Source organism: Dermacentor albipictus, chromosome 5 (genome assembly GCF_038994185.2).
Source record: "Dermacentor albipictus isolate Rhodes 1998 colony chromosome 5, USDA_Dalb.pri_finalv2, whole genome shotgun sequence".
Classification (NCBI taxonomy): Eukaryota; Metazoa; Arthropoda; class Arachnida; order Ixodida; family Ixodidae; genus Dermacentor; species Dermacentor albipictus.
In genome coordinates, this window is record NC_091825.1 from 59,169,418 (window position 1) to 59,192,951 (window position 23,534).

Consider the following 23,534-nt stretch of genomic DNA (forward strand, 5'->3'; position numbering starts at 1 on the left):
TCCACCGGCACACACTGTGTTGGTGACACTAGGCTGCATAAAATGGAGCTTTCCAGGGAGATCTTGCCAAACAGGTGGAAGAGCTAAAAATGAGCTAAATAGGGAGCGTGATGCACGGAAGGTAGTTGAAAAGAGACTTGGAGCAGCCGAGGAAAAGCTGAACAGGGCCGCCATTGGGAACAAAAATGTACGTGACAATGGAACACAGACCCCCAACTCGACGGGAGAGGGAGTGTCAGCAATGTACGTGAAATGCGTGCAACGTGATGAAGGCTTAGCTAGAAAGAGCGGCGCCTACCTTGAGGCCGCCACGCGGAAAAAGCAGGAGCCCAGGGGACAATGCCCCTTGTCGAGCCCGAATCACGCGGAAACGGACGAAGAGAAGTAGGGAGATGTAAGAGAGTGTGAAAGCGTGATCATCGCCGGCGGCTCAAACCTGGCTAGGTGCTCCAAAGCAATTGTGCAGAGGGTGAAATGCGATAAAAGAGTGGCGCTAGGGACATTTCCATAGCGGACACTAGATTCTGTTACGGAGCGCGCAAAAGAAAAGCTCGCGGAAAATGCCCTCGTGCGCAAACTTGTCATGGTAGCAGGCGGGCTAAAATGACGTCCTAAACAGGAAAGGCACAGGACTAGCCTAGCGCTTGGCGAAGGGGGTGGACGACTTGCGCGAGCTATACCCTCAGGTGCCGATCGTGGTATGCACGGTGCCGGAGGTGCCTGTAAGTCACAATCACGTACAAAACGCCGTAGTGGCTACTAATGAGGTAATATGGTAAATGAGCCGAGATAAAGGTCTCGAGGTTGTCGTGGGAAAAGGGGTAGTGAGAAGATGTGGTGGTTTGAAACGAGATGGGATCCACTTCTATTACAGGCTGGCACGAAAAGTGGTCTGGCGACTTGCCTGTCGCGCTGTTGCATTTTTAGGGGTTGCACGGGCGCTTAGCAGGCCAGAGTAGGTAGTAATGAAGGAGGTCCCCTAGGGGAACCTCAGAAGAGCTTCGTCGTCGATAACAGAAAAAGGAGGAAAGCAAGAAACAGAGCTCGCCATGCAATAGGCTACATAAACAAGCAGGGCGGCTGAAGAAAGGAAAAGTGGGCAGAGATTGAGGAGCAGTTAAAAGGAGAACAAATAGGGGTGTATGCGGTTACAGAAACACACCTTAGAGACTCAGAAGAGCCGCCAGTTATTGAGAATTAGGTTTGGGAAGGGTGCAACAGAACTAAGCCGGAAAGAAGGGGAGGTGGATTCGGAATACTCATCTATCAGGGAGCCATATGGAAAAGAGTAAATTGAAAATGTTAAGAGCAACTTTGGTTATCAGGTACAATGAGTGGGAAAAAAAACTTGGCCGGGCTTTACGTATTTGTGGACCGGAAATAATTGCACAAAGAATAAAGAGTTAGTGAAATGCATGAACGCTGATAATAAAGGTTTCGGGAAGGGTGCTGAAATTGTCGTATTAGGTGACATGAATGCCCACATACAAGATTTAGATGGCTATACCGACAACAACCGGTAGTCAATGCTAGACTTTGTGATCACTATAACCTCGTTATCGAGAATACAGGGCCTAAGTGTGAAGGACAGATCACGTGCGAAGTGGAAAACTGGCAATCAAACATTTATTACTGTCTGATGACAGAAGGAATTCATGATAAGCTTAGAGAAAAGGTCATTGATGAGGAAGGGTATAGCAGCATAGGCAGTGCCCATAACGCATCATTTCAAAATGGTATATGTACTTCGGAAAGACAGCAAGGAACGCAAAATGGCCAGTCCAAATTTGAACGCTGAACAAATAGCAAACATAGTCACTAGAGTAGCGAAATAACTTGGGAAATGGCCAAGTAAACAGTGGGACTATGGTGAGCTTCTAAGTGTAATTATGACAGAAATACGGAAGGAGAAACAGCATGTGCGTTGGAAAGAGAAAAAAGATACCGAAAAGCTGGTGGAACAGGGAGATACGAGAAGTGATTGTCGAATGACAGAAAGCATCCCGAGGGCGCAGGCAGGCAAAGAAGTCGCAGTTGCCGCAGGATGAAGTAATTAGTAAAGGGAAATATACTGGGAGAAAAAGTGTATGGTTCAAATACTGCTGCAAGCTAAATTAAAAGGTGAAAGTGAACGTTGGTTGTCAGAAATACGTAAGAAAAAGAAGGCCGCACCTAGAATACTTTGGAACCACATAAAACTATTAGGCAGGAAGTGAACAACAATACAAAAACATATCCTAGCCGAAGATGAAAACAGACTGGAAGAAGAAGCAGTACTAAATTACATCCGAAAAATAACAACCGAATCTTTCCAAGCCAATGACGAGGTTGTATTTGAAGAAAAAAAAGAGCATGAAAGAGACCCAATTGGAATAGGAGCTGGTGCTTGCAAATTTTACTGGAAGAAAGCGGAAGAGAAAATTCCTAAGCGGACAGCCATAGGGCTAGACGAGGTTCCCGTTAGGCTGATTAATGAGCTAGGACCAAAAGGTAAGTAAGCTCTGTGAAAGCAGTGGAAAAAACTTTATAAGATAGGTGAATACTAGGCATATGGCTACAAAGTACAATGAATTTAATTTACAAAGGTAATGGGGAGAAATATAGAATTCACTCGCATAGACCGTTGACCATTACGTCGGTAATATACAGGCTAGCAATGCACGCAATCAAATTAAAGCTTCAGGCACGGGCAGAGAATAATGGCATTTTAGAAGAACTTCAGAATGACTTAAGACTAGGCAGGTGTTTAGATGATAACTTATTTGTTCTTACTCAGTGTATTGGAATATCAAAAGTAGAAAGCAGGCCGTTTATGTGGCCTCTTTAGACATTACAGGAGCCTTTGACATCGTAGACCGCAACATATTGTAGGATAGTCTGGAAGGGGAAGGCTTAGGTGACGATTGTATACAGCTTTTGAGAGAGATTAACCTAGAGAATGCCGTTTGCGTTAAGTGGGAAGGGATGAGAAGCGAGGACAAAGTTCTTATCAACAAGGGACTGAGGCAGGGGGGCCCTTTATCCACGCTGCTGTTTATGATGCGCGTGGTGAGGATGGAGAGGGCGCTAGAAAGAAGTAATATCAGGTTTAATCTCTCATACAAACAGGTGGGTACAGTAGTAGAGCAGCGCCTCCCAGGTTTATTTCAGGCAGGCGACATTGTGTTGCTAGCTAACAAGCAAAGTGATTTGCAACGCCTGGTTAATGTCTGTGGAAAGGAAGGCAACAATTTAGGTTTGAAATTTTGTGCTAGGAAATCAGGTTTATGGTGTTCAATGAAAACAATGAACAGACAGTGGAGATACAGGGCAAGGAAATACTTCGGGTAACAGAATATAAATACCTTGGTATATGGAAGAACGAAGGCAATATATATATGAAAACAAAGGAAGAAACGATAACAGCGAAGGGAAGAGAAAGGTAGCCGTAATGAAGCACACAACGCTATGGGGATACAATAGGTACGAGGTGCTCCGAGCTATGTGGAAAGGTGTAATGGCTCTAGCACTTGCTTTTGGAAGTGCGGTTGCTTGCTTTAAATCAGGGTACAATCAAGGCTCGACGGGAACCAAAGGTCAGTGGATCGCCTCGCATTGGGCGCTCACGGGAAGACTACAACTGAAGCTGTGCAGGTTGATATGGGCTAGACTAGTTTTGAAGTGAGGGAAGCTCGCAGTAAAATTGAGTACGAAGAACGGCTGAGGAATATGGAAGAAAGTAAATGGGCTGGGAGAGTGTCGAGGTTTCGGTACAGGAAAAACTGATTCACAGGGAAGGAAAAGAACTAGGACGCTTACCAGCAAGTATGCAGCCTGTAGGGTGGGCAACACAGCAACAAGGAACCTCAAGCAGAAAGTCAGAGAGGCTGAAATGATATCATGTGTCTCATGTGATCATGGGTCTCATCAATCTCATCTGAAGCAAAAATCTGCACGACACTACAAAGGGAAGTGCCTTGACAATTGAGGCGCGAGCTGGTTGCCTAAGGACCAAAAGGTACTGTAGCTAATATTCGCAACACGATGAGACACGTGGACGGTGCAGCAAAAATCCGGAGACTACTAAGCTCATCCTAATGGAGTGCGAATCGCCCAATGAGACCCATAAGGAGTGAGCGAATTGACCTTCCTGCTGGCTGTGAATTCAACACGAACTAAGAGACGAGAACACATCGCCCACGAAGCTGCCTGCCCTCGGCACTGCTTGACTTTATCCCCCATCGCGAATAGCTTTCAAGATAGTGCCAGCGTGTCCGCGCTCAGGCGCGCCACACGCAGCCAACCCTGGAGTAGAACGCACCCCTTCCCGGCTGTCGCGAGTGCGATAGAAGTCGCTGCGCTTTCTCCCTGCCTATCTCCCTTACGCGCGTGAGATCGTACCGACATCTTATGGTCACCGTCCCATGCTTTCACTCGCACACATAGCATTCAGCACACGGCCACGATGTTATTACACTTGGGCTTTATACGGAGCGTCACGCTGACGGCGACGCAGATGAGTACGGCGGAAATTCACTTGCACTATAGCCATATATTTGCTGTCGCAATAGAAATATACTATAATGCAAAGCAGGCATAGCATACCTGATTTACTCAAGTAGGTCATGTGATCGTCGGTCGACCTAGTTTAAAAGAGGACCACAACATGTCGTTGTCGTCATCATCATCATCATCATCATCATCGCAAAATCAATTGCATGTTAACGCCAAAATGCCTTGCGGAATTGCCTTTGGGATTACTTTAATAAAGCTGTTGCATTTCAGAGACATAGCTCAATTGTAGTGACTGTGGGAAGTGCCATTTCGATTTAGGACCTGAACACGAACACCAAAAACAAATAGCGCAGTCCTGTCATGCGGATCCATTAGAATATCCAAAGTGGACAAGCTTGATATATTTTAAAATATTTGGACAGTCGAGGAGAATTTATGCGTCGCAGTCGGCGTCGCCGTTGTGTTCCGTGTAGAGTCCAAGCGCGGCAACATCGCAGTTGCGTTCCACATGCGGTTGTGCGAGAGAGAACAGAGAAGTATGCATCTCGATGCAGCGATGTCTTGTTGCGCTCGCAAGGGAGGAAGGAGGGGAAAATGCGCGTCGAAGCCTCTTCACGCGCGAGGGTATGAGCGGCGAGATGCGAACAGGCTAGTAGGCATGGTGAGGGCGCACATCAACGCGCATCTCTTCTACTTCAGCTGCGGCGGCTGAGCGCAGCCGCGCGCGCCTTATCTTGGAGGTAATTATTGTGCACTTGGTTCGAAGGGTAGGCGACCGCATATAGCTGATAGCTTCGTGTGCGCTCCGTTCTCGCGCGTCTAATTTGCGTTGAAGCGAGGGAAAGAACGACTTTGCTCCTCGCTGCTGGCACTCTTCATCAAGTCAGCGCTCTGACATGTGACTGCACATGGTCGTCCAATGAGACGTGTATGTGCTTGCCCATGCACCCGCGACTGATTTAATTAGTAGGCGAATGTGTACCGCACTTCATGCAGCTGATGGAACGACTAAACTTACTTTGCATAGCTGTCAAGTAAATGGCTATCGCAAGCAATACTGCGGCTGTCAGGCGAAACTGACTTTTTTTCTTACGTAAATTTGTTGCAATGTTTATCAGGGTTTTGCAGACATCCTACTCCCACATTAGTGGTGTATATCAGAGTCAATTAAGGTGTATCAATATTGTCCGCTTTCAGTGTGCTGTTAGATGCAATTGGTTAGACTGTGATATCACTTTTGCATTGCGGAGTTGCACTGTTACAAATACACTATATACTATATCTGTATAACTAATACTACAAACAAATTTCCGTTCACCTCGCGACAGGCAACATACGGAATCATACGTCATACACAAGTTTAAATGCGTACGCCTGAAGGGAATTAACTTGGCTCGTGCCACTTTGAATCTTTAAAAGCTGTAACTTAAATCTGAAATTATCATATCATCAACCAAAGCACAAAACGCATTTGTGTGCCGCCGTGAACACCCCTACGTTGAGATACTGGGGCTAACGTTCCTTGAAAGACCATGCCGCTGTCTTCCAGTTACCCCATGTATTTCACCCCAGACTCCTTGCCGCCATTTTACCTCCGTCAAGATTACCCGACAGATTGCTCCTACGCTACTCGTTATCCTTTCAATTGATGTATTTTTGTGTCTTTTTTGCTGCTCGCGGACTGACCGCCGGACCGGCTCTTGGAAAGCCACAAAAACATGCCGCCAACGACACCTCTGACTGCTCCCTAACCGCTCACTTCCCAAACACCCTCCCATGCCCTTCATTTTCTTTTCTTGTTTTCCCCCTCTCTGTGTACTTATTTACCTTTCCTTTCTTTTCTTTTCTGCCCGCCTTCCCGCTCTCCCGCTCTTGTACCCTCGTCTTAGGAACCACGCTCACAGACGTGAGGCGACAGCGCTCATTCTCTTTGAAATCTCTCCCTTTACAGCCAGCCGCTACCGACAACAACCGCACGTGACGTCACTATACTAACCCTTTAAAACTTACATGCCGAGAATGACAAGGCCACCTTTGCCGAAGATAGGTCCTCCTATCGAAACGTTGCCCTGCTTTTCCGAGGCGCTTTATTCTTGTTTACGACCTCGATACCACAGTGTGCTATTCCATCTGTCAGCCCCTTTCCTGACTTTGGACTGCTACAAATATGGTAGCTTCATCTTCTGAAAATTAGAGATTTTTCGCAATTTAAAAAAAAGTCGACTGCCTACATAAAAATTTTACTAACAGTCACTATAATTTAACTTTTTTTTCTCATAAATCCAACAAGGGCTCGTCGATAGGGCTCGTCGTTCCAACCTTGTGTTTTGGGGGTATCTGATACCGAGCAGGAAACGTGGCAAGAATCGGAGAAGATTGTGGAACTGTGTGCTTCTAGCCTTAATATAAAGTTGGACCCCTTAGATATAGAGCGCGCTCATAGAATTGGAAAATACGGCTCTAATAGAAACAGACCTATAATTATCAAATTAGCACATTTCAAAGTAAAACAACGTATTATTTCAAATGCTAAACAACTTAGAGAGTCCAACTACAGCATACCGGAAGTCTACTCAGCTAACAGTCGGCATGCACGTAAACAACTAATCGAGTTCGGCAAGTCGCAACAGAAACCTTTCAAACTTCAGTACGATAAACTAATCAAGGATAACAGAACTTACAAGTGTGATAACACTACAAATAGAGCTATATCAACTTCATAGCTACCATCACGCACTACCGCAAAACCAGATAGCATCCCTGTATCATTGGTTTATACTAACATTAGAAGCTTGTTGCCGAAAGGCGAAGCACTCTGTAGCTTTATCGATTCTTCTGATTGTAAGCTTCTTGTACTAACAGAAACGTGGCTGAATTCCACCTTAATTCTTTCCTTCCTGATTTTGACATTTTTAGGCGGGATCGTGTAGGCAAACGCGGAGGAGGTGTTCTGATAGCTGCTCATCGCAGCCTTTGTTGCTCCATTGTCAATATCACTTCACCTCTAGAAATTGTATTCGTATTGTGCAGTTCTTCATACCTACAAACTATTATCGGTGTATGCTATCGACCCCCCGACGCAGATGCTTCCTTCACTATTCTCTTCCACGAGGCACTGCAAACTGTTACGAAGTCATTTAATCATGCGCAACTACTTCTCCTAGGTGACTTCAACTTTCCTGATATAACATGGTCCGAACCAGCCTTAACACTGTCTAAAAAATAACCATGAATGTAATTTTTCTGAACACATGCCTCACCTTTCGTTTGATGCAGCTAGTATCTACCCCAACGCGAAAAAAATGAACAGTGCTCTAACATACTCAACCTTATCTTAACATCCCATCCCGACAGTGTTTCTTCTGTAAAACGTCTACCAGAACTAAGTGATCACTCGGTACTGCATGCAGAATTATCCTGGCAGCTACCTCAGTGCAAAAACTCAAAAAAGAAAATAACACTTTACGATAAAGGTGATTACAGCACCATCAACAATGCACTAACCGAGTTTTACAACTGGTACATTATAGATTTCCCGAAGCTTACAGTAGACACCAACTGGACGCTTCTTAAAAATAAAATGATCGACCTCACTAAGACTTACATACCAACTATCATTTTAACAGAGCAGCCTTCGTCCCCATGGTTCAAGAACACATTAAAACAACTCAACAATAAAAAGTAAAGGTTGTTTCGTAAAGCCAAGCGTTCCAATACCGCGCCGGCCTGGGAAAAATATTACGTCAAAAGAACTTGGTTGCTTTGGCCGCAACCACTAAACGAACCTGCTACTCAACTACACTCCCTAATATGCTGCAAAACAATCCCAAACAATTCTGAAAATACATTAACCCAAATAACCGTAAACCATCATTACTATATGATAACGACAATTAATAACCGTGTTCCAGACCATAAGGTATCTTCTCTTCCGTGTTCACTTCTGAACTTAACACTGACCTCCAAGACTGTCCTTACCTCAACAACCCAACGATGCCAGACATAGCAATCGAAGCACATGGTATCACCAAGCTAATTGAATCCCTCAAATTAACATCCTCAGTCGGCATCGATGGAATCAATTCCAAAATGCTTAAGAACACTGCGCACATCATCTCTAGTGTATTTTTATGCCATATCTTTCAGCAATCATTATCATCTGGAATGGTACCGCAAGACTGGAAAATCGGTAAAATAATTCCAGTACCAAAAAGGACCGTCATCATCAGGCCCAAATTACCATCCAATTTCCCTCATCTGTGTTTGTTCTGAACTAATGGAGCATATAATTTATTCTCATATTGTAAGCTACCTAACATCGGCTAATTTCTTTAATTCTAATCAACCTGGTTTTCAGAAAGACATGTCCTGCGAGACTCAACTAGCTCTATTCGTTAATGACATCAGCTCGCATCTTGATCAAAACATACCCATAGACGCCCTCTTCCTAGATTTCCAAAAGGCTTTTGACAAGGTTCCTCATGAACGGCTCTTCCTAAAACTATCATGTCTTAATCTTAACTCTTGTGTTCTCCAATAGATACGCAACTTTCTCACTAAACATCAACAGTTCGTTTACGCTAACCAATGCTCATCTAATTTATCACCCGTTATCTCCGGCGTGCCTCAAGGCACAGTCCTGGGGCCACTACTCTTCTTGATTTACATTAACGACTTACCGATAGGTTGTTCTTCCAAAATTCGTTTATTTGCTGATGATTGTGTAATCTATCGTCCTATTACTAACGACGCTGATTCTCGCGCTCTCCAGTCCGACCTTAACGTCATTGAAATTTCGTGTAATAATTGGCTAATGTCCCTCAATGTCAAAAAACGTCGCCACTTACTTTCCATCGTCGCCAATCGTTTATTTCAGCTAATTATATTATCGCCGTTTCGGAAATATGTGTTGTGATTTCTTGTAAGTACCTAGGCATTAACTTGTCCAATAACCTCAGTTGGTCCTCGCACATTTGCAACATTAGCAATAATGTCAATCGTGTACTATGCTACCTGCGCCATAATCTGCATCTTGTTCCGCCCTCAGTAAAACTACTCACACATTTAACAATCGTTCGACCCAAACTGGAATACGCATGCTCAGTGTGGGACCCACACCAATCTAACCTGACAACAGCCCTAGAATCCATACAGAATCGTGTAACAAGGTTCATTTATTCTGACTACTCTAACCACATCAGCGTTAATCAACTTAAGTAATCTCTGAACCTTCCAACCCTCGAGCATCGCTGCAAAACAGCAAGACTGTGCCTCTTTTACAAATTTTATCACTCACTACTTCATCAAACCGACATTACGCCCGCGCATCGCACTTCATCCCGTCATAGCCATTCAAAGGCTGTTTATCCCCCTCCAGCTCGCACCTCCGCTCATCTTAACTCATTCTCCGTTCAAACAGCGAAAGACTGGAATCATCTACATGCTGAAGCGGTACACCACTCCAGTCATTCATCGTTCAAGGCATTCATTGAAAATATGATCTAAATACGCCCACCCCTCACCTAAAACCCCAAATGGGGTATTTGAGGTACCAATAAATAAATAAAAAAAAATGTCATAAAACTCGGTGCAGTTCTTGCCAATATAAATGATTTCACTTTTAGAATGTATTTAGACAGCAGTCTCCGGACTAACCCTTTCTCTTAACAACACAGTTGTGGGCATCACATACCCCCAGCGTCGTCCACAATAACTTGGGCGCTTTCTGCGGCGACGACACGCAGAGCACGACGATTCCATTGCAATAAAACGGTGACGCCATCTGTCATTGTCCGGGATAGCAAAAGCTAAAGACAAAAGCAAGAGAGGGACTAAAGCACTACTTGAACAGCATCCTTGATTCAAGTCAAATCCCACACAATGGAAAGATGCAAAAGATACCCTCATGCACAAGGGCCGTAGAAAACCACTTGAACTAAATTCCTACCGCCCGATATCTATACTGAGCAATGTACAAAAGCTGTTCAGCGCAATCCTCAGCCGAAGACTACAAACGTTCTGTGAATGAAACATCATGTTCACAGTCTCAAAACGGCTTAAGACCAAGCCGCAGGGAAAGTGACCATAATTTCACTCTCACCCAATCTATGGAGATGAAAAATAAGGAAAAGGCAGCGCTACATCTGGCTTTCCTTGATACAGAAAGAGCCCATGACGGTGTTCCCCACTCGAGGCTTCACAAAAACTACTGAGCATTGGACTAAATTGTAAAAGCATAGACCTGCTCAAGAACCTAAACACAGATTGCACACAGTGCACACAGTACAAGAACTATGATCGAAGAAAGTCCAGCAAAAGACAGGACTAAAAGAGGGATATCCGCTGTCCCCAACATTATTCAACATATACATCATACGACTCCTCCAGACATTAGAAAATGAGGGACCAGGCCTCCGTCTGTCCACGATAGCAACTGACAGGCAAGAAATATACATCCAAATTTCATGTCTTCCATTCGCTGACGATATTGTGCTGCTAGCACAATCAGCAGCTGACCTCCAACACCAGCTCGACAATTGCTCCCAAGTTGCAGGAAACGACCAGCTAAGGTTCAACAATGACAAAACACACTGTGGATGGGAATAACTGCAAGTAACATTGGCGACGAATTCACCCTCCAAGAGAACCTCATCAAAAAAACATCCGAATACAAATACCTCGGCGTAACTCTCATCAATCAACCAAATTTTCTGCATCCAGATCAAAACGCATTACCAAAAATAATCTAATCACCTCACCGGCCGCACCTGGCACTTCGCCAGGCATTCATACATCTCACACACTGTTGGACACACAGTGTGGAAGGGTGTAGCAGTACCAGCAACAACATAGGCAGAGGATGTGCTGGCCAACTCCAGTGAAACCATAAAATGCCTGGCGCGTCACCAAACAGAACTAGGCCGCTGGCTGCTAGGGGGCAGCATAGTCACTGCAAACGCAGCAGTAAGCGGGGAAGTGTACTGGTCATCCTACGAAGCAAGGGAGGCGATGTCGAAATTACAATACGCCGACACACTCAAATTCATGGCAAATTTAAATTACAGTCGCAGAATGTACCTACAGCTGAGACACAAATACATAAAGATGGCTTTCATTCGGAAATACACGTCCCTAGACATGAAATACAGTCAAAATTCAAAACACCCCGCCACTAAGACACAGTGGCGCAAGGCAGTCATCAAAAAAGTCAATGATGCTGAAAAAACGATGCGGCGCAAGACAGTGGCAAAAAAGCAAAGCCTGGCACTATATTACCACCACAAGCGGCAATCATGCCCATCACCGCAATACCGAGGGGATAGAAGCAGCGCACTGCTGTTTCAAGCCCGCACTGGCGCTCTCCTCACAAACCAACGCCGCGACGAACTATTCGGCGAGGATCCAACGAGCCGCTTGTGCGGTGCACCAGAAGAAGCCCTTCTCCACGTGCTACCGCAATGTCCGAGGCTTCCCGCAGTTACCCGGTCGTGCCCGCTGGCCGAGAGCCTGGCGCTGACTGGTCTAACCGGGAAGGACTGAACTGCACGCGCCGAGAATATATGAAGACCCGGCTAGAATGGTGGGAATGACTGGCAGGCGAGCCGAAAACCTGGAGTAAAACCAACCAGACAGCCTCACAGACTGACTGTGACAAAACTGTGTTTTATGTTCTTTCTCTGCTTACTTTCTAAGCCTTACTTTCTTTCCTTTTCGTGCTTTCAACATCTCCTGTGGCGTTCACCAACGCCTGCCCTCACTCAAAAGAGATCAGGACCACTTACTTATTTAGTTACTTAGACATGTGTTTTCACAGCAGCCGTGATAGAGGGCACCACCGTTGCAACGAAACTGAACCTGCAGCAAAAGTGAAGGGGAGCGCGTCAGCACGCCTGTCAGTCTGTCAATAAAAGAGCTGAATTTCTGGTCGGCAAATGGAGACAATGTCATGTGCAATACCGATTGTCACCATGTCGAACTCTTTTCCACCTTGCGGTTTCAAGAAACCCCAGTTCATTTCTTGGGCTTAACTAATTTAGTCTTTTTCAAGCTATGCAAATAGCGCCACAGGTTATCGTATGTATCAGCAAACCTTTCATCGCTCTTTCCACCAGAACTGTGGTGCTTTGGAATGCTCGGGCGTGTGCGTGGGGTAAATGGGATGATGTGGCTTTTAGATTGTTTCACTCAGCTTTTACTTTTCTTTGTCTAGTTTTTGCATGTTTTTAATTGCTTGTTCTACAAGGACCATAATCCTTCACTGCTGTGTAACTGCTGCCTCCGTCGCATGTTACTTTGTCCTGTTTCCTGCATTTTCGCCGTCACAGGCATCATTAAGCAAAAACCAACCAAAACGCACGCAAGGAATAGAGGAGCGGACGCCACGGCCGCTATAGAGTCACTACTGACTTACTGGAGTTCTTCAGCCGAGCAGGAACACCTTATGCAACAATCTGCACGCGTAGAAGTGCAGCATACCAAAGAGAATCGAAAAACTGAATCTCGCTTGAACATAGGCACATAGACTTGACGCTGACAAAAGCAGTGGATCTTTTTGTCATATGGAAAGCCTTCAAAAGTTGGTGCGCTTCGTACTTGCTGTGCCCGTGGAGTTCATTCCTCTGCTCTTTGCGTTCGCTTCAACTGCGCTGCAGTGGTTCAACAGACATCAAGCAACTCGTCCAAGAAAGAGGCATATTGTCAGTATAGTCGGCTTGTCAAGGCTTTGGAGAGGCGCCAGAGAATACGAAGGACAAGCAGGAAGATATCAAGACGGTCACAAGCCGCCTTGGTATCACCTTGCTTGGCCTTCGTGCTCTCTGACTCCGTTTGCAAGCAATGCATGGGCGCTATAACGTAAAACTATTCCAAACTTTTCTATTCCAATTCTGCTAACAGCCCTCCACTTTTGGTCAAAAACTTTTTTCGACCAACCACCACTTCACCTGTCTGTCACGCGACGTCACGAAAACCGCAATACCTACCCATCTGATATGATGTGAACACACTGATTATGCATGATTTGACAGAAAAAAGAAAAACGGTTATTTCTGATTTGACCGCTTTACGCCATTAGCCCTCGGCTATTGGTAGAAATATTTCAGGCTGCACCCACTTCACCTGCCTGTCACGCGACGTCAAAAAACCGCACGAACTCGCCGCGTCAAAGTGACGTGTACGCGATAAAGATGCATTAATATGCCGAACAAAACTGAATTTTTTTCGGAGTAGCCGCAGGCTGCCCCGTTCCGAAAGGAACAAAAGATGGCTGCCGCCGATCGCTGAGATGCTGGCTACTCGCACCTGCCGGAGAGCATGGGTGTATTTGCGTGTAACAAAACTTCTCGCGTGGCCATGTGACGTTTTCAAACTCTTTCGGCATGTTTACTACCTCATTCTGCTCCCTCTTCTTTGCTAAGGGCCAGTTTTAGCGTCATTCTTAACCTTCCGTTGCATGCCGCCGTGATTTTCGACCAACCTCCACAAGCTAAGCAAGGGAAAGCCAACCAATGGCAGACGCAGGCACCACCCTCTTCATCCGGGTATCGATTTTCAGTGCACTGGCTCTGCCTGTGTGAGTCTCTCTCCACTTGAGCGTTCTCCTCGCCTCTTGTCAGCCAATTAGATACGACAAGCCGTTAAGTGTAAGCAATGTTATTCGTTTTTCAAGCAAACAAAAGTGACCTCCCATGAACGAGGAGAGCGTTTGATTGGTCTGTTCAGACAACCCTGCGGGTGACCGCGCGGTGCTTCCGTCGGTGGTTACGCAAATTTCACGTCAGGAAATTGGAATAGAAACGTATTGGAATAGTTTTACGTTATAGGGGCCCATATTTCACGTTTACGCTGATGCTCTGCTCAGCGAAGCGCTCGCTCCATCGGCTGCCGCGTGCACAGGGCAAACAATCGTTCCGCGAGATGGTGTTCAATCTTCTGGTGCGCGTTGTGGTCACCGTGCTTGTCCTGGGCCTCGTCGTCGCGGTCGTGATGCTCCTGACGCCGCAGTCGAGGCCGCCCGAACTGTGTCGCAGCCACTCGTGCATGCAGTACGCCGAGAGGCTGCTGCAGTCCATGAACACGTCCGCCGACCCGTGCGACAGCTTTACGCGCTTCGTGTGCTCGGGCTGGACGGAGCACAACGTACTCAGCGTGCAGCTCAGCGTGCTGGAGTCCGCGCTCTCCAGGCTGTCACGATTCACGCGCTCCGCGAGCGCCTCACTGTCGCACCCACGGACGGCTGCGCAGATCGGCGCCGCTTTCTTCCACAGCTGCGACGTCGTGATCAGGTGCGTGCGCAGGGAGAGATGAGTCGCCGCACTTGGCGTCAGCGGTGAATTTCTAGGCGTTTCGATTCACTGCACCGTTCCTCCGAAATTAGGCGCAAATACATAAGTAAGAAGAAAAGAACAGACACACAGAGAGAGCCTTTGTCCTTAAAATCCATGTAAAGCGATACATTGTTTAACCGGTAATACATATGCTCTAAAAGTGTTCATCCCTTGCACCGCGTTTTGCAGCATAGCGATTAAGTGCCAGCCCGCAAAGATGCGATCAACTTGCGCCCCTTTGCGGCGACCAGGGTTACTAGCGAGACCTTGAAAGGCGAACTCTCTCGCATGCAATAAACGCATTACTCTTGACACGCCTGACGATTTTTTTTTCTCAAAACTAAAGAGCCAATTGTTCAATCATGCGAGTAGCTTCACCTCTGCCTATTTCCGCCGCTCATCATCATGTCGTTATTACTTTTCTCTATAAAAACAAGCTTTCCTCTGCTTTCGGTAACAATCCTTGTGTGCTCGATATCGAAAAAAATATTTATGTATTTAATGTCTTACTAAAATAAATTATTAATTTTGCTTGATTGACTCATTGATTTCTTAGTTGGTCGGTTGCTAGTTTGACTTTTTTCTGTTTTCTTGATTGATTGATTGATTGATTGATTGATTGATTGATTGATTGATTGATTGATTGATTGATTGATTGATTGATTGATTGATTGATTGATTGATTGATTGATTGATTGATTGATTGATTGATTTTCGGTGTCCGGTTGCAGGGATAACAGAAACGAGATGGCGAATGTGAGGCGCGCCCTTGCCGAGGCTGGCGTTGCATGGCCTGGCCGCGCGAATGGTACACCGGATGCGCTGCACACTCTGCTGTTCGCCGCCATTCACCTCGGCTGGACGGCCATCTTGCACGTTGACATTCGGCCAGGTTGGTTTTGCCTTTGCGTTAAGCAAACAACCCATACACACCACTGCGCGTCAATGAAAATTAGAACAACCCCTTTACGCGTATTTCTGGCCATGGAAACAATATTTACAAAAAATGAATAAAGGATTGAGCAAAAATGAACTATCATGGCAACTATTTATTTGGTACTTCGTGGGCCGAGTGTTGGCAGCTAAAACTTTCCTCCAGCACATCAAAAACCTTACTACGGTCTTTGTATTATTTTCGAAGCACTTAAGACGAAGTATTGAGAACTGAAATTCAGCAAATCAAAATTCATACGTTGCTCTTTCTGGGGTTAGGCCGGCCTAAATCAATAGACACATAGAAAATTGATTGCACGCCCTCATTAAACAAAAAGGCAATGAGCCTATTTTAAGTTCGTCGGTGGACATATCAGACAGTACGTCGTGTACGGGGTCATTGGCTAAGACTCTGTTAGAGTGGCCTGCTAAGCGCATAGGTACCTGTTTTCTATTCAAAGCATAGATTCCGTCGGTGTGATTAAATTGCAATGGTAGGCATGGGAACATCTGCGTGTTCAAATTTCTGAGTCTGTTGTAAAATCCCGAATGCTCAAAGCAACCAGATAAGCACAGAACTGTGATATTCGTATTGTCTTACGTTTCTTGGCACGTTCATCACTCGTCTCTGCCTCTCGTGTGTTCAGTAGTAGATCACGTTCAGTTACGATAATTATACCGGCGGGCGGATCAGTGTGCCTTGGCGCGGCGTTGTCATGCACGAGGTCGAAAGTACGATTCTTTACCGTGGTTGCTGCATTCGATTTGGAGTAGAATGAAACAAAAGCCACAGTTTCGGCCGAAAGTCGAAGCATCGATTGCAATAGCAAAAGTGTAGTGAGCTATACAAATTAAGGATCGTAGCTTTATCGGTCGTGTCAACTTGTAAACATAGGCATACCAGCTAAATTAACGAGCATGGTGTCACGCGCGCTCGAGCAAACAGGAATCGATGACAGCGCGCACTCGATGACAGCGCGCACTCGCTGTCAAAACGCTGGAGTGAGCAAGAGTGGTAGCAGCAGCGAGCGAATTGACCTTCGTGCTGTCTTTCTCTTCAACGCGAACTAAGCGGCAAGAACGCAGCGCACACGAAGCTATCAGCACTCGGCGCACTGTGTCCGCATCGCAGATCGCTTTCAAGACATGGCCCGCGCGGCCGTGCCATATGCAGGTGTCACAGTAGTGAAACGACCCCCCTCCTCCATGTGGCTTGCGCGTGACGGGAGACCACGCGCTTCTCCCCGCTTTCCTCCCTTGCGTGTGCGAGATTGAGCTAGCATGACCGGCACACCCTCGCCGCTTTCACTCGCATATACAGCATACGGCGCACGGCGATGATGTTATCGCACTTCGTCCTTATGAGGAAGATCCTGGCGTCGGCGATGCAGACGGCAACGACAGAAATCCACCTGGAGTGTCCATAAAATTGCTATCACAAAATGAGAACGCGCTTGCACCGTACTTTCTGTGCACGGAAAATAACGCTAAACGGTCAAAATAATCCGGGGCCTCCAATTACGGCGTCACTGATAACGTAAATTATGCAGTTCCCGGACGCTCCACCCTGCTATTTTATGAACTTCTGGTAATTGTCGTAGCTTCCGTACGTATTGTGTGAAGTGACGCCATCAGACGCTTTGGCAATAAGCTAAGGTATTGCTCATCAGTGTAAATCGATGAGCGACACCTTAGTTGTCAGTTGCGCGTAATGCGATGATTGTAACAGCGGAGCCGCGAACATTGTTAACGCGTAATAATGATGTATACACATATAGTGAAAGGAAACCGCTGTAGTGATGAGTGCGAAATGAAATATATAATTGTTAGACCAGAAAACCACTGACAGCGGATTACGGAGGCAAGTATCCTTTCCGGAACGTTGGTTCCACTTTGGTGCTTTCCTTGTTCGCCCACAGTTATTGATCACTTGGATCACGTCTCGTCTGACACATCTGTGCTGTTTGTATTTAAACAAAAGGGCTTCTCGATAACACATACAATAGTTTCCATTTTCGCAGGCAGCCGTGCTGAACCCCCTCACATAAGCCCTTCATCGAGTCGACAAACGGACACCGTCGTGCTAACACTATCTCGTGAGTTCGGCATGCTGGCCCGGAAGCGCTCGTCTCAGCAAGCCAGGCGACAAGCGCGTATAACGTACGTTGGTCTTCTCAACGACAACCTGGGAAGCGGCGGCGACGACGTGTCAGCGGTGAGTTCGATCTGGGTTTATGAGCTGAATGGTTGAGATGACCAGGTCGATCAACGCGATTTACACACAATAGACTGCAAGCGCACGAGTTCAGTGGCACAAAAGCCTATAAGCTCACACGCCTCAAACGGGCCCGCGCACGATCGCAAACTGCCCGTCTCTCCTCGCTGTCTCGATCGAAGCTGACCTGCGCTGACACGTACATTTCGGAGTCACGGACACTCAGGGCCGGTATTTCTGATAAGTTTCGGACAGCAAATGCCCCCCATTCCTCTCGGCCACGCTGCTGGAATCGAATGCACTGACCCCAGGTCGAGTGCGGACTGCGCCGAAACCCCGTGCCCGACTTCGAACAGAAATGCACCTGCCAACATTGATCGTTAGAGAAGAGAGCGATGATAATACTCGCTACGGCTGCCTACTTTGAATGACTGCGCAACGAGAAAACAGTGTTTAGTGCAATTCGCTATAAACGTAGTGAACCACAGCATGTGGTGCTGTTTACCGGCCACTGGAACAGCCAGCGTCTATGTAAACTAATCGCATGTGTCAATAAAGGTGCCGTAATGATGCATGCATGGTTGACTTATTGCCAGGGCCACTTTGAATCGCCGCTTGAATCTCGTGCCACACCCTAATCCCTTTTGCGAATGTCCTTGTGGTGAGCACGTGAACTCCCATAATACCCGTCGCATCTGCAAGCCTGTGATGTGTAATTATCCGTGATGCGCACCAATTTAGTGGCCACAACCATTTTATGGTTACGCACGTCCAATATTGGTGGCCGGAAGTCGGATGTAGTCGAGCCCTGATTGGTCCTTGCTGGCTGCCTGTGTTCGCCACTTCCGGCGGCCGGCTGGCCGCCGGCTGACAGTATCAAGCCCAGCTTGATCGGCGGCGAATAGTTGGATTTCGGCCCGCGGTCTCCAGGCGGACGCTGCCGCGTGGCCAGCTGCCGCTTTTTCGCCGGAAAATCACTCCACGTGGGTAGGTTTTAAAGGACCCTCACCAGGTCTGGCCACATTGAGCTGCCAGGCGCAGTGCATACAAGGCGCGCTCACGATGGTGTCTGTTCACTATCCCTACGCTTCACGGAAAGAATTTAAATTTCAAACCGAACGGCGTTTGCCCTTCTCTCGGGTGCCGCCCTCCCAGCCGGAGAGTGGACGTCGATCGCACAAGTGCGCCTACGTACATGGTGGCGCTGTGACCTCACCCATACTGATACGTGACTTCGAGAATTATTCAAGGTAACATGAGTTATTCGTTTAGCCTGTTGCAACCCGCCGTGGTTGCTTAGTGGCTTTTGTGTTGTGCTTCTAAGAGCAATACCCGGCCACGGCGGCGCACTTAGATGGAAACGAAATGCAAAAACACCCTTCTACCTAGATTTAGGTGCAAGTTAAGGAATACCAAGTAGTCAAAATTAATTCAGAGTCCCCCCCTACCTACGTGCCTTGTAATCAGATCGTGCTTTGGCACTTAAAACCCCACAATTTCATTAATTTTTCAATAGATTAATTAATGTTTACAGAAATAATGGAACGTAGAAACACAATACTTGCATGTTTTTGTTTTGCTTCGTACCGCAGCGAGAGACATGCACTTCCGTTTCGTGTGCTTGTTCTTACATCCTGCAGTCCCGCGCTGAGAGCGAAAATAAGTCATTTTTTACCGTGTTGCAGCGCGCGGCTATGTTCTGTGACCCGCTTGCTTCTGCCTCAGTGTTCGTGTATATAGCACTGCCTTATACCGCTAGTCAGGTGTTCTCATTCACAGGCCTCAAAATCACGCGCTGCGCGAAACGAGGAAAACGCAAGAGCGCGGGAGAGAGACCGTCAACAAACGTGTGCTGTGCAATACAAAAAAGAAAAAGAACGCGAGAGAAAGAAGGCGGGGCCTCCGCTACGTACGCGTCACGCTATCCTCCAGCTCCGCTATGGGAGAACGCAGGGATGGAATTTCGCTTGCGGACGTTAGACGGGGGTAAGTGGAGAGATGTTGGGTGTAACACTCGCTTCCAGAGATCACGGACTGGCAACACTGAAAGATTGCTATTTCCGCTGTTAATGAACCATTTTGAAAAAATTTCTTGTGCTAGAACGCTCCCTAAAATTCACGCACCAACTTTCAGCGTACAGCCAAAGTTTGCTATGTGGCCTGGCGAGGGACCCCTTGGAAAAACCTAATCAACAGCATTTATGGAGAATTTACGTGTTTTGGTGTTCTTCTGGGCTACATCATGCACACAATGACTTCCGCAGCTTTTTATTGAAGACAATCTCTTACTGGGTTATCGCTACTTTTCCGGACCGGGTATATATGCATTTCTAGCCTGTCCCGTGGGCAGATCCCGGAAAGTGGGATGTCGACATGTGGGCTGGTCGCGAAGGTAGGGCAATCTCAAGCCATTCCCGTGGACGTGTGCTGTCCAAAATCTTGGCTGAACCTGAAGGTAGTGCAGTCAAAACACTTAAAGGGGCCCTGAATCACTTTTTATCGAAGTTGAGAAATGCATGTGAAGTTAAATTACACTGAAATGAAGAGTTCAACGAAAACTCGTCTGGTCGGAATTGCTCATGGTCAAGGGTAAAACGTACGCCGACCAAGAACATTAAAAGAAAGAAAACAAATACTTTTCGACTCCCATACGGGGCACTTGTTCACAATCTCTGTTGTGAATGTCTATTGTGATTGTGAACAAGGCCCCCGTATGGCAGCCGAAACGTCTTGATTTCTTTTCTTTCAATCTTTTTGATGAGCGTCCGTTTCCCCCTTAAGTATAAATTACACTGGTTCCGAAATACTTTGCTGCAAAGTATTCTTTAATGCGTTCAGCAGAAGCGGAGTTATGGCAATCAAACGCACTGCTTTGCACATTATTCAGTGAATGACTAGGGGCGCTATACAGTCAAACTAATTCAAACGTTCTATTCCAATTCAGCAATCAGCCCTCCACGATTGGTCAAAAGCTCTGTTGGACCACCCACACGTCGCCTGTCTGTCACGCGACGTCATGAAAAGCGCGATAGCTCGCAATCTGATATGACCTGTACCCACTGATTATGCGTGATTGGACTGAACAAAAGAAAAATAATTATTTCTGATTCGACGCCTTTTCGCCCTAACCCTCAGCTATCGGTGAAAAGGTTTCAGGCTGCACCCATACCACCTGTCTTTCATTTGACGTCACAAAACTGCAAAAACTCATTGCCTCAAAGTGACGTGTAGGCGTCAAAGATGCATTTATATGCCGAACAATCTTCATTTTTTTCTGCATAGCCGCAGGCTGCCTCCTTCCTAAAGGAATAGAAGATGGCTACCGCCGATCGCTCTGTGACAAGATACTCGTACCTGGCGGAGAGCATGGGTTTATTTGCGCATAACAAAATTTCTTGCGTGACCGTGTAACGTTATCGATCCCTCTCGGCACGTGTACGACATCGCTCTGCCAACTATTCTTTGCTGAGGATCCGGTTTACCGGCATTCTTTACCTTCCGTTGCACGCCGCCTCGATTTTAGGGAAGCCACTGCAAGCTCCCTAAGGGGAAGTGGACCAATCGCAGAGGCCGCCACTACCGTCTTCGTCCGGTTATCTAGTTTCAATGTGCTGGCTCGGGCCCAACGACATTCTCTCCACTTGAGAGTGCTTCTCGCATCGTGACAGCCAATTAGATAACAAAAAGCGCTCAATGTAGGCTATGTTAGTCGTTTTGAAATCAAGCAAAATTGACCTCCTATAAACGAGGAGAGCGTTTTATTGGGTTCTTCCGCTGCGGATCAACGCCCGATGTTTGCGTCAGCGTATACGTAAATCTAACGTCAGGAGATTGGAATTCAAGCTTATTGAATTAGTTTTGCATTATATGTCCCTCGCACTGCGAAGGCTACGGTGGAGCGGGCATGCCCACAACGCTCCTCCTAGTGAAGGTCACCGTGGCGAGAAGTTCAAATTCGAGTTTGGACGTTCACGTAGACGCTGCTGTTTCCGATTTATCGCCTACAATGCGCGAAACACGGTTGCCCTCAGTGAGCCACAGTGCGATGAGCCATTGGACTCGTCCCTGTACCGCTCGGCGCCCCCGGTGTTTACGCTACGTAGCAAACCACAGCTACGTGAAAGCTCAGGGTTTGCTTTATGCACGACAGGGTTAGAGTGTGCGGTTGCTCTCCTTTGCACCTGTTTGGCTTAGCTACTTGGTGAGGACTGGAGGGTAACTCCACCAGCTTGACCGACGGATAGTAGCCATTTTCTACATGCCGATTTTGAAGCTCATTGTGAAGCCAAATCTGCCAAGGCGTTCACCCGGAGGGGCCACGAGTGAGCACGCGCTGGCAATCGTGCGTATTATCTGACAAGTCTTGCGTAGTTCGATGCTAATTGAGCATTCTAAACTAGTCTACGGCTAGGAAGCCGATAAGCAGGATGGCCAAAGTTCAGATCCTGCGGGCGTGGTCGAGGCGGAACGTGAGAAGACGATCGTCGGCTTCTTCCGTAAGTACCTAATTATTATCGAAAGATGAAAGCAGATTTTGGCTTACATCAGCCTGTTTATTAAACTATGTCAATAGTTATATACGGTAACACTGAGAAGAAGCACGTTGATTCAAACACCCTTCTTGACTGATATGAGCAATTGACCAATACCAGCCACGTATGGGGATACGCTATATTACGAAATAAATTGTACAAACAAGAGTGAAGAAAGAGTGAACGCTTCTCCCACTGGCCCTAGCTACACGAGGGGGAGCGCGATAAATTTGTGTGCACAGTGCACAGCACTCCGCCACGTTCTCACCCCCAACACGCGTAGGTTGACGTTGCCTTTGATGGAATTCAACAAGAGGTTGAATTGTCTTCGCACTTTTATCCAATCCGATGAGTTCAGACATGTATCTACAGACTTGGGCTCGTTCATTGGCGCATATTTGGTGTTCGTTTGTCCTTTGAGTTCATCAGTTGTACTTACTTGGCTAGACAGTTCGGTATGCACACTGTACCCCTCTTCACTGCGTGCAAACCACCGGGGAATGCAGAGCGCAGCCTATGAGGTCGCCAATCGCGTGGACTCCGAGTTTCTGGATCCCCTGGCCAGCATCGTGGGCGACCGGACTGCGCGGACCACTGCACTGGAGAACAGCACAATCTTCAAGGGCCGGCCGGCGCTGGCGACCCGCTGGCGAGACGCCCTGTCTTCTTACGGAGTCCCCGCGGCACACGACGTCCTGCTTCGCAACGACAACAGCGACTTCGTGCGCACCTTGATCGAGATCTGGGAGTCGAATGGCGAAGCGGAGACGCACATGTTCGTCTCCTGGTGCATCGTGCAGGTATCGCTCCATGCATATAAGAGCAACAGGACAAGTATTTGGGTTGATGCCGCCATCAGACTTAACACGAACATTAAACACACATCTACAGCGGCTTTACGTATTTACTCGAATGTATAGGCAGCCATTTTTCAGAGTACGTTTAAAAACGACAGGCCGCCACTGGAATATGAACCTGACAACGTTTAATGCTAGAACGTTATCAGTGCTATTGGAGGAATTAGAGGGCAGTAAA

The 23,534-nt window shown here is 46.9% G+C and overlaps 1 protein-coding gene across 1 annotated transcript in view; it reads left to right on the forward strand.

Moving 5' to 3' along the window:
* Positions 1–23,534, forward strand: part of LOC135911200 (endothelin-converting enzyme 1-like) — a 115,414-nt gene that overhangs the window by 62,442 nt on the left and 29,438 nt on the right. The window contains exons 6-9 of the mRNA XM_070538405.1: positions 14,389–14,777; positions 15,551–15,711; positions 17,759–17,967; positions 23,006–23,299. Of these exons, the coding sequence (XP_070394506.1) occupies positions 14,389–14,777; positions 15,551–15,711; positions 17,759–17,967; positions 23,006–23,299 (1,053 nt within the window). The remainder of the gene's footprint in view (positions 1–14,388; positions 14,778–15,550; positions 15,712–17,758; positions 17,968–23,005; positions 23,300–23,534) is intronic.